Genomic DNA, 13,445 nt, shown 5'->3' on the forward strand with positions numbered 1-13,445 from the left:
CGGCACCGGGCACCGCCACCGGGCACCGGGCATGGGCACCGGGCACCGCCACCGGGCACCGGGCATGGGCACCGGGCACCGCCACCGGGCACCGCGTACCGGCAGCGGGGAGCGGGGGGCTCGGATGGTGCCGGGGAACCGGGTGCAGCCCCGGGAAATGGGAGGCGAGAGCTGGGAACGGCCCCGCGTACAGCAGCCAGCACCGGGAACGGCACCACGTACAACCGGAGGCCCTGAGCACCGCCCGCAGCCCAACGTACAGCCGCAGGCCCCGGGTACAGCCCCACGTAGGGCCCTGGTGCGGGGTACAGCCCCACGTACAGCCCCTGGTGCGGGGTACAGCCCCACGTACAGCCCCTGGTGCGGGGTACAGCCCCACGTACAGCCCCTGGTGCGGGGTACAGCCCCACGTACAGCCCCTGGTGCGGGGTACAGCCCCACGTACAGCCCTGGGTTCGGGGTACAGCCCAACATACAGCCCCTGGCATGGGGTACAGCCCCACATACAGCCGCAGGCCCCAGGGTACAGCCCCACGTACAGCCCTGGGTTCGGGGTACAGCCCAACATACAGCCCCTGGCATGGGGTACAGCCCAACATACAGCCGCAGGCCCCAGGGTACAGCCCCACGTACAGCCCTGGGTTCGGGGTACAGCCCCATGTACAGCCCCTGGTGCGGGGTACAGCCCCATGTACGGCCACAGGCCCCGGGGTACAGCCCCACGTACAGCCCCTGGTGTGGGGTACAGCCCCACATACAGCCCCTGGTGCGGGGTACAGCCCCATGTACGGCCACAGGCCCTGGGGTACAGCCACACGTACAGCCCCTGGTGCGGGGTACAGCCCCACGTACCCCCGGCACCCCAGGCCCAGGTGCTGGTTTAGCCCCAGGCACCGGGTACAGCCCGTGTCGGGTGTCGGGGTGCTGCGGGTGTGGGGTGGCGGTTGTGCGGCTGTGGGTGCTGGGGCTGTTGTGCCAGTGGAGGCCGTCTGGGTGCAGGTGTTGGGTGTGGGGTGTCGTGTGGGCGCGGGGTGTTGCGTGGGTGTGCTGTGGGTGTTTGCGCGGGTGATGCCCGGCTGTGCGGGTGTGGGGGGTGGCCGTGAGCGGCCGTGCCGACGCAGGGTGTTGTGTGGGTGGGTGTTTGCGGTGCTGGGTGACGGGTGTGGGCTGTGGCTGTGACGGCTGGGGGTGCTGGGGGGGGTGTGTGTGTGGGGGTGTGTGTGCGGTGGTTGGGGGGGGTGATGGCCGTGCGGGTGTAACAGCCGTGGGGTGTGTGGCGGTGGCAGGGCTGTGCTGCCCATGGCGGGGGGCTCTGAGGAAGGGACCCCCCCGATGCCTGACCCCGTTCCCCAGCAGCCCCCAGCCCCCCGCACCGGCTGTGCCCCGGGACTGGCGGGGGGAGGCCGGGGGCGGCGCAGGCCTGAGGCTGGGTGATGGGCACCGGGCAGCGGAACGGGGGGTTCAGAGCTGCTGCCCCTGGATCCCCGGGACCCCCGGCTGGAGGGGGGCACCCCCCACCCCCCCCCCCGACTGAGGCTGTCCTGGGCCTGGTGCCGGGGCGCAGGGTCCCTGGGGGGGCACCGCTCCGAAACGGGGGGTCTGGGTGCTGTAGGGGGGGGTCTGGGTGCTGTAGGGGGTCTGGGTGCTCCATGAGGATGTGGGTACGGGGGCCGTGGGGGTCCTGCCCCCCCCAATGACCCCCCGTCCCGTCTCTCCCCCAGGATGCGCCTTCCTGACCTACTGCGCCCGCGAGTCAGCCCTGAAGGCGCAGAGCGCCCTGCACGAGCAGAAAACCCTCCCGGGGGTGAGTGGGGACCCCCGGTGACCCCCCCCCAGGACACCCCCCCAGTGACACCCCCCCGCATTGGGACCCCCCCCCCAGCAGGACCTGGGCATCTGGGCCCCCACCTTTTGGGGACACACACACACGACACCCCCTGAACATCTGCCGAGGGGGGGGGTTATAAATAGCGGGCGGGCACCACGTCGCCTGGAGACGGCCTGGCGCTAACGAAGGCCTGGCGCTAACGAAGGCCTGGCGCTAACGAAGGCCTGGCGCTAACGAAGCGTTGCCAGGCGAGTGGCGGGCACCGGGCAGCTGAGCTAACAAAGCCGGGGGGGGGTTGGGGGGACCCAGGCGTCTGGGTGTGTCGTGTCCCCCCCCCAGTTGCAGCTGGGGTGCCAGGGGGGTCCCAGCACCCAGGTGTGTGTGTCCCCCCCCCAATGGGTGCTGGGGGAGCCAGGTGGCCGAGGCCTCGTGGGGATGGGTTGGGGGGGGTCCCAGGGATGGGGGGGGGGCAGTTTGGGGGTCCCCAGCCGCAGGGGAAGGGGGGGGGTGGCCCCCCCCGGCCGGGCTGCGCGTGTGCCGCCAGCCCCGGGGGAGATTTGGCTTCGCCGGGATAATCCCGGGATTTGGGGGCCGTAAATCCGGGGGGGGGATTTGCTGAGGGGGGGGGTGGATTAGGGGCGGCACCGCCCTGACAGCTGCCCCCTCCACACTGGGCCGGGGGCAGGACCCCCCCAACCCCCCCAACCCCCCCAGCCTCGGGACGGGGGGTGATGCTGGGGGGGTGGGGTGTGTGTCCCGGGGCAATTTGGGGTGTTGGGTGCCCGGTGCCACCCCCCCCCCCCCGTGCCCCCCCGCCCCGGCCGGGGCTGATCCCGGCCCCGCGGGGGATTAGGGGGGATTAGTGCCCCCCGGGGGGGCATTTCCAGCACCATCTGGGGGCGGGGGGGTTGGGGCCACCTTCGCTTTCGGCGGGGGAAAGGGGCCGCCTGGGGTCAGCTGGGGCTGAAACCGCCCCCCGGCCCCCCCGCAGCCCCCCCAGGCCCACCCCCGCCCCCCCGGCCCGTCACGGCAGGCCTGGGGGTCCCCCCCTTCCCCGGCCCCCCCCCAATCTCCATCCCCCCTCGCCCCCCCCATCCCCGTCATTGTTTATAGCGAGCGCTGATGATGTCAGCGGCGTTGCCGGGCAACGGGGATGGGTAAATTGGGGATGAGTAGGCGGTTGCCATGGAGCATATTCTGCCGTTGCCATGGTTACCGGGCATCTGCGCCCTCCCCCCCTCCGGTCTCTGGGGGTTACGGGGCTGGGGGGGGGCGGGGGTGGGTTCGTCCCCCCCTAATTAGCGGAGGGGGGGGGGTGGGTGCTCATTAGCGCATCATTGGGGCCCCTCAGGCCCCCCCCAATGGCGGTCACCGCGGCACCCGTTGCCGGGTAACGGGATGCAGGGCTGGGGTTGCCATGGCGACGGGAGCATCTTTGGGGTGCTGGAGTGGGGGTGGTGGCTCTGTGCACCCTGTGGGGGGGCCCGGCCGGACGCGGGGTCCCCGCGGTGAGGGGGGGGCTGTCCCCCCATCGCCCCCCTCTGTCCCCCCCAGATGAACCGGCCCATCCAGGTGAAGCCGGCGGACAGTGAGAGCCGAGGAGGTACCGGCACCCCAACACCCCGCACCCCGCCGCGGCCCTGCCCCCACCCCCCTCCTGTCCCCCAAACTGGCCCCGGGCCCCCCCCGACCCCCCCCTGGGTGCCAGTGGGACGTGCTGCCCCCACCCCTGTCCCCAGGGCGGGGTGTCCCCCTCTCTGCCCCCCACCCTGTCCCCATTCGCGGAGTGGGGGGGGGTGTGTGTGTCCCCATCCCTGGGGTCCCAGCCCATCACGGTGTCCCCGGGGGGGGCGGGGGGGTCCCCACCCCGCTGTCCCTGTGCCACCCCCCTGTCCCCGCAGAGGACCGCAAGCTCTTCGTGGGGATGCTGAGCAAGCAGCAGGCGGACGAGGACGTGCGCAAGATGTTCGAGCCCTTCGGCACCATCGACGAGTGCACGGTGCTGCGGGGGCCCGATGGCACCAGCAAAGGTGGGGGGGCACCCCAGGGCCAGGGGAGGGGGGGGCTCCGGGGGCTCCGGGGGGCGGGGAGGGCGGGGGTGTGAACTGGGGGGAGTGGGGGGTGGGGGGGGGGGGCTGGAGAGGGTTCAAGGGGACCATGGGGGGTGTGATGGGGGGGGAGTCCAGGGGGGTGCTCAGGGCACCCCGCACAGCAGCCCGTGTCCCCATCCCCAGGTGCCCCGGTCAGGGGCCCTGGTCCCCATGGGGGGTTGCCCTTGGGGGGAGGCGGGTGCCCCCCGTCCCCACGCTGACCCCCCACCCCATCGGCAGGCTGCGCCTTCGTCAAGTTCCAGAGCCACGCGGAGGCCCAGGCCGCCATCGCCGCCCTCCACGGGAGCCGCACCCTGCCGGTGAGACGGGCACCGCCGGGCACACCGCCCCCACCATCATCCCCGTCATCCTTGTCATCATCCCCACCACTGTCCCCATCATCATCCCCGTCTTTGTCCCCATCATCCCCATCATCATCCCTATCATCATCGTCCCCATCATCGTCCCCATCGTCGTCACCACCACCATCCCCATCATCATCCCCATCATCGTCCCCGCCATCGTCCCCACCACCATCCCCATCATCCCCGCCATCGTCCCCCCATCATCCCCCCATCATCGTCCCCGCCATCGTCCCCACCACCATCCCCATCCTCCCCGTCACCATCCCCACCCCGTGGCACCCTGGGGGGGTCCCAGCAGCCCAGCGCGGGTGGCCGGGGGGTGACGCGCGGCGCCGTGTCCCCGGGCAGGGTGCCTCCTCCAGCCTGGTGGTGAAGTTTGCGGACACGGAGAAGGAGCGGGGCCTGCGGCGGATGCAGCAGGTCGCCAGCCAGCTGGGCATGTTCAGCCCCATCGCCCTCCAGTTCGGGGCCTACAGCGCCTACACGCAGGCGGTGGGTGGGCACGGCGCCCCGGGGCGGGGGGGACCCCGTGGTCCAGCATCAGACCTGGGGGCTGGGGGTGTCCGGTGGTGGGCGTGGGGAGATGATGGACCCCGTGGTCCGGGATGGGACGTTGGGGTGACGGACACGGGGAGGTGACGGATCTCCATGGTCTTGCACGGGGACAGGGGGGATGGGGGGGAGGGCGCGGGTGTTGGGGTGATGGGCATGGGGGGGGGTGACGGGCACGGGGGGGGTGACGGGCACGGGGGGGTGATGGGCACGGGGGGGGTGACGGCTCTCCATGGCCCAGGAGGGGGGTGGTGGTGGGGTGGCAGCTGCCCGGCCATGCGGTGGGGTGGGGGTCACGGCTCCGGGAGGGGCCGGTGGTGCCCGGTGCCCGGTGCCAGGCGCTGTCCCCACAGCTGATGCAGCAGCAGGCGGCCCTGGTGGCCGCCCACTCGGCCTACCTCAGCCCCATGGCCACCATGGCCGTCCAGATGCAGCACATGGGCACGGTCAACCCCAACGGGCTCATCGCCACCCCCCTGCCCCCCTCCTCAGGTACGGGGGGGACGGGGACACCGGGGACGTGGGACCTGGGGGCACTTGGGAGTGGAGGACAACCGGGGAGGGGGACACCAGGGGTGGGACATGGAATGGGGGGGGCGCAGCCATGGGGGGGGGGACATGGGGGATGTCCAGGGATGGGGGACACGGTGGGGGTGGCGCTGGGCGATGGGGCACCCGGGGACGTGAGCGTGGCATTGGGGACGGGGACATGAGGGTGGGGGCAATGGGCACAGAGATGGGGGGACACGGGGGGGGACAAGGGACGGGGATGCAGGGAGGCAGTGGGGGATGTGGGACGGCAGTGGGGACGGGGATATGGGGGGGACGGGGATACGGGGGGGACAGGGATATGGGGGGGATGGGGATACGGGGGATGGGGATATGGGGGGATGGGGACAGCTGGGGGGGGGGACAGGGCTGTGTGGGTGAGGACGTGGAGGTGGCCCCAGAGCTGGGGACACCGGGCTGAGGGACCCTCTGGATGGGGCCGGCGGGGGCGGGGGGGGCGGACACCGGGGCACGTGGGGACGGAGGGTGAGGAGGTGCCACCGTGGGGGGGGGCACGGGTGTCCCCCCAGGAACCAGCACGCCGCCAGCCATGGCCGCCACGCCGGTGCCCGCCATCGCGGCCCCGTTGAGTGTCAACGGCTACAGCCCGGTGCCGGCGCAGCCCGCGGGACCCCCCGCCCCCGAGGCCGTCTATGCCGGCGGGGTCCCCCCCTTCCCAGGTGCCCGCCGCCCCCCCCCCCGTGCCCCCGCTGCCCCCCGCCCCCCCCTAACGGCCCCCTCTGCCCCCAGCCCAGAGCCCCGCTGCCCCCGGGGACCCCCTGCAGCAAGCCTACGCCGGCATGCAGCACTACACAGGTCTGGGCAACGGGGGGGCAGGGGGCACTGCAGGGCACTGGGGGGGCACAGCATGGCACTGGGGGGCACTGGATGGCACTGGGGGGGCACAGCATGGCACTAGGGGGGCACTGGAGAGGCATCAAATGGCACTGGTGGGTACTGGGGAGGGCATTGGGGGCATCTGGGAGAGACTGGGGGACACTGGAGGGGCATTGGGTAGCACTGGGGGGCACTGGGGTAACCGCAGGGCACCATTGCACGGCATCGGGGGGGTACTCGGGGCTCAGGGGGGCACTGGGGTGACAGTGGAAGGCTGGGGTGGGTCCTGGAGGGGCACTGGGGGGGCACCATGACCTGCTGGGAGGCACTGGGGGCCATTTGAAGTTACTGGGGGCCATTATGAAGAGCCTGGGGGGCACTGCATGGCTTTGGGGGGCAGTGGGAAGGGCTGGGTGCCTGTGCCCCCCCCCGGTGCGAGGCTGACCCCGTCTCACCCCACAGCCGCCTACCCGGCAGCCTACGGGCTGGTGAGCCCGGCCTTCGCCCCCCCGGGGCCCCTGCTCGCCCCCCCGCCCCCCCCGCAGCAGCAGCAGCGTGAAGGTGAGTGAACCCCGAGTACACACACCCCCCCTCACCCCCCCCCCAACTTCCCCGGGACCCCCCCCAGGGACCCTCCCCGGGGTGCTGGGCTCAGGGCACCGGCGTGTGCCAGGGCATCGGGGGGACTGGAGAAACGCCATGGGGGTTGTTGGGGTGTTGTGCCCCCCCGGGGTTTGGGGGTGTCCCACCGGGGAGAGGGGGGGTGTTGGGACTCAGGGCACCCATGGGGATGTGGGTGCAGGGCAGGGGGTCAGGGTGCTGGGGGGTGGGGTGAGAGGGTGTCAGGGTGCCGGTGGGCGCATGGGGCCGGGTTTGGGGGTGCGGGGCCGGTGCCCCCCGCCCGCTGTGACGCCGCTCCCTCCGCAGGCCCCGAGGGCTGTAACATCTTCATCTACCACCTGCCCCAGGAGTTCGCCGACACCGAGATCCTCCAGATGTTCCTGCCCTTCGGCAACGTCATCTCCGCCAAGGTCTTTGTGGACCGCGCCACCAACCAGAGCAAGTGCTTCGGTAGGGCCACCGCCGCCGGGATGGGGACACCGGGATGGGGACACCGCGGCACAGGGGACACCGTGGCTGGGTTCACCATAACCAGGGCCACCACGGCCAGGGCACGGGGACACCACACCAGGTGCTGTGGGGCCACCTCGCCCCATGGCAGAGCCCCCCCCAGGGCCATGGGGCAGAAGCAGGGAGGGTTGTGGCCACCCCCTCCCTGTCCCCGTGCCCCCCCCCCCCGTCCCCCGATGTCCCCCCCGTTCCCCCCGTCCCCACCGTCCCCCCGTCCCCACAGGCTTCGTGAGCTTTGACAACCCGGCCAGCGCCCAGGCGGCCATCCAGGCCATGAACGGCTTCCAGATCGGCATGAAGCGCCTCAAGGTGCAGCTCAAGAGGCCCAAAGACGCCAACCGGCCGTACTGAGCCCGGTGAGCCCCCCCCGGAACCCCTCCCGGGATTCCCCCCCCCCCCCAGGCACCCCTCAGTGCCCCCCCAGCTCTGCTAAATACACCCCACCCCATCTCCCCCCATCCAGGTCCAGAGGCTGTGGAGCAGCACCCTTGGGTGCCCCCCCCATTGCAGAGCAGCCCCCGCCCCAGTGGTGCCCAGAGGGGGCTCGGTCCTGCTGGGGCGGGGGGGGGAGATGGGACACAGACCCCCCACGTGCTCAGGAAGGATGGACACCCCCCTCCCCCCTCCCAGGACCGAGCCGGACCCTCTCGTCCATCCCAGTCCAGGCCGGGCGGGGTGGGCCATGGGTGCCAGCACCCCTCCAGCACCCGGGTCCAATCTGCCCTGGGGGGGGGTTCACCCCCCCCCCCACCCTCCCCCCCCCAACCCCTCCTCCCCACTCCCCACAGGGCCCTGCCCCCCTGCCCCCCCCCCCGGGGACCCTGCTTGGAGCTTTTTTCTCACCAAACAGGACCAAAACCAGCTCCAAGCTGGGGGGCGGGGGGGCACACATTCGTGGTTGGGGGTACCAGCCCCAGCACCGCCACCCCCCCACCCCCAGGTCCCCTGGGTGGCTGTGCCAGGGCACAGCGGGACCCCCTCCCCAACACACACTGCCACCCTGCTTCCCCCCCCGCCCCCCGCACCCAACCTGCCTCAGTTCCCCCCCCCCCCAGGCACCGGGGCGGGGGGCGGGCTGCACCCCCACGGCACAGCCACGGCCGGGGCACGCCAGACGCTGTACGGACACGGAGCAGCCAAAATTGGGACGCTCCGACACCGGGACGCTCCGACACTGGGACACTCTGACACCGGGATGCTCCGACTCGGCGACGCACCCGGTGCTGCACGTGGCCGGCGTGGCCAAGCCGACGACACGCCGGGTGCCGGATGGACACGGAGTGGCCGAAGCCGGGATGTGCCAGGCGCAAACCAGCCAAATCTGGGAGACGGGCACGGCCGGCGCTGGCACACCGGGAGCCACAGGGACGTGCTGCCAGCAGCCGGACGGACATGGGGATGTGCCGGGCCGACACGGTGCCGCCGGCTCTGCCTGGACCCACAGCGGCCAAACCGGGGTGCGCCGGGCATCCCCCAGCCAAAAGGGTGCCGTAGCCGGTGCCGTCCAGCCCCGCAGCCCCCCACCCCCCGGGGCCGGTGCCCCCGGCACCCCCAGCCCCACGTTTACACCCGCCGCTCCCCGCTGTAAATAGGGTGGTTGGGGGGTGCGGGGCCGGGTCTCTCTCTCTCTCTCTCTCTTTCTGCCCCCCCTTTTGGGGGGTTTGGTACCTGCTGAGTTGATTTAGGGGGGTGGGACGGGGTGGGGGGCGCGGGGTCGTTAGCGCGGGGTGGGGGGGGGGGGTGGGGGTCGACGTCTGCGGTTGAATCACCGCTGCTTAACTTATTTGCTATTTATTGCAGTTACTTTGGATAATTTAATTTTTTCTCTCTTCCCCCCCTCCTTTTTTTTTTTTCTGTCTAAATAAAATAAATTAAAAAAAAAAATAATTTAAGCTTAAAAAGCCTCTAAAGCATTGCCCCCTGCTCAGTGGAACCGGGGGGGGGGCCAGGAGGGAGTTGGGCAGGATCAGGCCCAGCACCGCCGGGGAAGGAGCACAGCCACAGTTCCCAGTAGTTTCGTCAATAAATCAATTTATTTAAAAGAATATGTTACAATTAATTACACTAAGTGACTTTCCCAACCAACCGGCATGGTTAGAGACCGAGGAATGAAACACGGGGAGCAGCTGGGGAGGGAAATGGGGGGCGGGGGGGGGGGCTGGGTTGGGATTTTTTTTTTTTTTCCTTCTTCTTGTGGTGTTTTTTTTTTTCTTTTTTTTGTCGTTTTCTTCACATTTCTGACTCACGAAAAAAACCAAGATACTGCAGTGAAAAGACAATTAGAGTTCTCTCCCATAAATTAAAGAGGTCGTGGATGGCAGTGAAATGGGACACACACACACACACGTCACCAGCCCCAACTCGAACAGGGCGCCGGGCAGGATTCCTGCTGAGACCTGCGCCCTTCGTGCCACTGATGGACCCGGGTGCGGGGGCTTTGCCGGGGCCTGGCAAGGACGGGGGGTCCCCACACCGCTCCCACCCCCCCCCCGGCAGCACAGGGCTCCTGAGGACAACGGCCCGGGGAGGGTGAGAGGCACGGCCGCGCGCAAATCCAATTACTCCGGCGCTGGGCTAATTAATTACCCGCTCCCGGCCCTCGCCTTTGCTCCCTCCCGGCAGCCCCGGCTGCAGAAGCCGCCCGAGAGCCGCGGGAGTGGGGGGATCCCTCGCACCCACCGGGAATTCGCCCCCAAACCCCGCGGGGTGGGCATGCCGGGGATTCAAATCGATTTTTTTTCCTTAATTTCCCCGGGGAGCAGAGCCGGGGTCACGCTGGCTAAAGGCTCCCGCCGGGACCCTCCGAGCGCATCCCGGCCGTGCCCCAGTGTGGCGAGGGGCAGAACCCCCCCGAACGGGGGCAGAAAGGGGGACACGGCCCCGAGCACCCGCACGGCCTCTCCCGCTTGGCATTGCCTCCCTCCGGCACCCGCCGAGGGCCGTGAGCGTGGCGAGACGCTGGCCCGGGCTGCGCCGCGGTGCTGGGTTCCTCCCCGGGGGAGCGGCACGATTCACGTCTCCCAAATATCACAAAACCCACCCAGACCCTGGGGGAGCCCCACAGGCACCGGCCCCAAAGCAGGAAAAGCTGCTTTTTTCCCCCATTTCTCCTCCTCGGCCCCCCGACCCGCCAGCAGGTCTCTGGGACTCGGAGCCGCCGGCCCCCGCAACCCCAAAATCCCATCCTGGCCGCAGTGCTGGGCTCCCCTCACCGGACACCCCCCACAGTCACTCAAAATCCACGTGAAAATACCCAGAACCAAACCAAAGGAAAAAGAAGAAAGTCAAGAGCTTGTAAAGGCGCCGCGGTCCTTGTGCCAGGAGAGGTGTTTCCCTGTAACGGCACTTCTCTTTTTTTGGGGTTTCTTTCCCCCCAGCTTTTTTTTTTTTTCTTTTTTTTCTTCTCCTCTAAAGTTAGTTTTTAAAAAAATGCATGATGGGTTGGGAGGAGAGGTGCGTGTCAAAACACAAGCTTAAAAAAATTGCTGCCACTGCCGTGAAATTTTAAAAGAAATATATATATATGTCTACAGGTGCAGGGTATCTGTATGTATAGCTCTGTAGGGGCAGCGGGTTGGTTTGCGGTTTGGGTTTTTTGGGGTTTTTTTTTTACATACATACATACATACGTCTCAACAGTGCAAACGGACGATGGTTCCAGTTCCAGTCGTAAAAAATAAAAGCAGGGTCCATCTTCTGGAGCAGGCCCCAGCGGGAGGAAGAGGGGGGACACCCCCCGGCCCTTCCTCTGCCCCCCAACGCTTTTCTGAGTTCCATAAACATGAAGTTCACAAATGGTATTATTATTAATAATATTTAGTTTAAGGGCTTTAATACAATAACAGAATTTTAAGTGTTAATTGGGGGAGGAGGGGGGGTTACGTTCTTCCGCGACGAGGGGCTAAGTGGCCGCGTCCCTCTGCTGTGACCTGACCATCTGAAAGATATTCTGAAAGAGAAGAGAGAGACGTTACCGGTGCCGTGCCGCTCGGCCGCAGCTGAACCACAGCCCCGTGACGCGGGGGGACCTGGGGGGGACCCTGTCCCCCAGCCCAAGGGCCCGGGACCGCTGCTGGTCCCAGCACGGCCCCCCGACTGCGCTCTCCTGCCCAGGACAAACGTCGTCCCAGCGAAGCGCCTGCAGCCCCCCCAGCCCCTGGCCGCCCCCTTCCCACGGGTAACGACCCTGTTTGGCAAGAGCCAAACCGCAGCCTAAACCTCCTGGATTTCCCCCAAAGTGACACACCTCACGTCCCACCCCGGGCTCTAACCCCCCCACTGCTGCATCCCGGCTCGCCGTGAGCTCCCGGCCGATAACCGGGACGGCGGGAGGGGGGCAGGATCCAGCCGGCCCCCAGGGCTGCTCTGGAGAGCCGCGGCGGTTGCTGGAAGCCCTGGCTCCAGCGTATCCCGGCTCCTCTGCGGCACGAACGGCTCCTCGGGCCACCACAGCCAGCTGAGAAGGCAAATGGTGGCCGCAGGGAAGGGCCCAGCCCGAGGGTGGAAGCTCGAGATGGCAGGAGCAGCCCTGGGAATCGGCCACGTCCCCCCAGCAGGCCCGGCTCTCTCCTGGCTCCACAAGCTCCCGACCCGGCGAAAGGAGGACGGAGCCGTTTCCCCACGTCGGTCACCGGTGACGGGGCACGAGGCCCGAGCCGCTCCGACATCCCCGAAGGGAGCCCGGCACCCGCCGCGAGCCAGCCGCATCCTCCTCCACAGAGCCGTGCGCGCCTCGGCCCCGTCGCGAGAAGGGACAGGACGGGGGCCACCACGTCCCCTCCGCGGGCAGCGGGGGGGGCTGACGGAGCCGGGCTCTCGTTTTTCGGTGAGCCTCAGACCCCGCGCCTCCTGAGCACACCCAGCGCTATCCACCAGCATGCGCGGCTCGGGAGGCAAGGCAGCACTTTACAGAGCACTAAATAGATCTGAAAAGCATCTGGCAAATCCCATCCATGTTTTTTTTTTTTTTTTTACCCTGAGCAGGGAAATTACTGAGCGCTTGGTCAGAAACACTCCGGATCTGGAGTCAGCCCTCCCCGCCCCAACGCTGGGCTGGGGTCGGAGGAACAGGCAGAGTCGGGGGGCTGCACCGTGCCCCGTTACACCAAGTGAAATCATGCCGACGGGGAGAAATCCAACGGGAGGAAAAAATCTGTTCCCCTGGCAGGGAAGCAGCGGGATGTTCGGCACTGAGGAACAGCCGCTTCACGAGGGAAGGAAAAGCGACTGCCCTGGTTTCCAGCTCCAGGATCGCGGCCCCCAGGAAGAGACGTCAGGCCGTGGGGAAGAGGCGATGCTCAGCGAGCCGCTCCGTGACGAGCCCTCGAGCGGGAAGCAGAACCGAGCCCGGCACAACCCACAGCCGGTTCCTGGGCCGGCACAGGAGCCGCGGCCCCTCGGCTGCCGTCGCTGCCCAAGGCTCCGCGGGGCCCGGGGAGGGGAGAAGCGGAGGCTGAGGCGGCTCCTTGCAGCTTTTGCTGCGTTTGCAGGCCGCAGCGCAAAGCCCAGAGCCCGGTTCGATCGCAAGAAATCCTCGCGGGGAGGTCTGCCGCCCTCACCGCCACCTCCTCGCCCCTGGAGGGAAAGGGGTCGGCTGGCTGCTGGGGATACGCGAGGGACAAGTTCCGAGCAGTCCCTGGGACGCAGCAGCTCCACGCACCGCTCTCCCGCTGCCCCCAGCTCCCCCCGCAGCTCCAGCCCGCTGCCGAACCAGGCCGTTTTATTTCCAGAGCCAGACAATCCTGCGGTCCCTCCCCGGGGCCCGGCCCCGAGCGAGGGACGGGGAGCAGAGCCCGAGCACGGCTGCGGCTGCTTCTGCGGAGCTGCCCCGCTCACCCGCGAGCGAATCCCTGCGGGTGTCTCCGGGCTTTGCCGAGCAGACATCAAACGCCCATCGCTACGTTTGAAGGGGCGATACGGGCAGGCACGCGTGACTCTGCACACAAAACCTTTGCCTGTTCTTCCTCAAACACGCCCGATGCAGCAGGCGCTCGGCATTTGGGACTCGAGGGTTTACCCCAGCGCGATCGCGGGGAGCGTTATCGCGCAGGATCTGTTTGGCAGAGGAAGTATTACACAGGGCGGGAGGCTCCC

At 68.7% G+C, this 13,445-nt stretch overlaps 3 protein-coding genes across 6 annotated transcripts in view; 2 read left to right on the forward strand and 1 right to left on the reverse strand.

Annotated features, from left to right (window-relative positions):
* The window catches only part of LOC142598548 (acyl-coenzyme A thioesterase THEM4-like), a 24,410-nt gene extending 22,194 nt beyond the window's left edge, over positions 1 to 2,216 (forward strand). Inside the window, exon 5 of the mRNA XM_075737399.1 lies at positions 2,204 to 2,216. The gene's annotated coding sequence lies outside the window, so the exon portion shown is untranslated. The remainder of the gene's footprint in view (positions 1 to 2,203) is intronic.
* The window catches only part of LOC142598544 (CUGBP Elav-like family member 3), an 8,857-nt gene extending 742 nt beyond the window's left edge, over positions 1 to 8,115 (forward strand). Inside the window, exons 2-13 of one of the 2 annotated variants that reach the window (XM_075737387.1) lie at positions 1,722 to 1,804; positions 3,383 to 3,431; positions 3,730 to 3,858; positions 4,159 to 4,238; positions 4,632 to 4,775; positions 5,189 to 5,327; positions 5,915 to 6,064; positions 6,135 to 6,200; positions 6,684 to 6,782; positions 7,149 to 7,292; positions 7,576 to 7,708; positions 7,816 to 8,115. In XM_075737387.1, the coding sequence (XP_075593502.1) occupies positions 1,722 to 1,804; positions 3,383 to 3,431; positions 3,730 to 3,858; positions 4,159 to 4,238; positions 4,632 to 4,775; positions 5,189 to 5,327; positions 5,915 to 6,064; positions 6,135 to 6,200; positions 6,684 to 6,782; positions 7,149 to 7,292; positions 7,576 to 7,703 (1,211 nt within the window). In that variant the 3' untranslated portion in view covers positions 7,704 to 7,708; positions 7,816 to 8,115. Of the gene's footprint in view, positions 1 to 1,721; positions 1,805 to 3,382; positions 3,432 to 3,729; positions 3,859 to 4,158; positions 4,239 to 4,631; positions 4,776 to 5,188; positions 5,328 to 5,914; positions 6,065 to 6,134; positions 6,201 to 6,683; positions 6,783 to 7,148; positions 7,293 to 7,575; positions 7,711 to 7,815 lie in introns of those variants that run through there. The other variant, XM_075737388.1, reaches the window with a different exon arrangement.
* A 3,037-nt stretch (positions 8,116 to 11,152) lies between these two features.
* Positions 11,153 to 13,445, reverse strand: part of SNX27 (sorting nexin 27) — a 29,524-nt gene continuing 27,231 nt past the window's right edge. For 2 of the 3 annotated variants that reach the window (XM_075737050.1, XM_075737049.1), the window contains one exon: positions 11,153 to 11,301. In XM_075737050.1, coding sequence (XP_075593165.1) covers positions 11,254 to 11,301 — 48 coding nt within the window. In that variant the 3' untranslated portion in view covers positions 11,153 to 11,253. Of the gene's footprint in view, positions 11,302 to 12,549; positions 12,950 to 13,445 lie in introns of those variants that run through there. The other variant, XM_075737051.1, reaches the window with a different exon arrangement.

The sequence above is a fragment of the Balearica regulorum genome, chromosome 28 (genome assembly GCF_011004875.1).
Source record: "Balearica regulorum gibbericeps isolate bBalReg1 chromosome 28, bBalReg1.pri, whole genome shotgun sequence".
NCBI lineage: Eukaryota > Metazoa > Chordata > Aves > Gruiformes > Gruidae > Balearica > Balearica regulorum.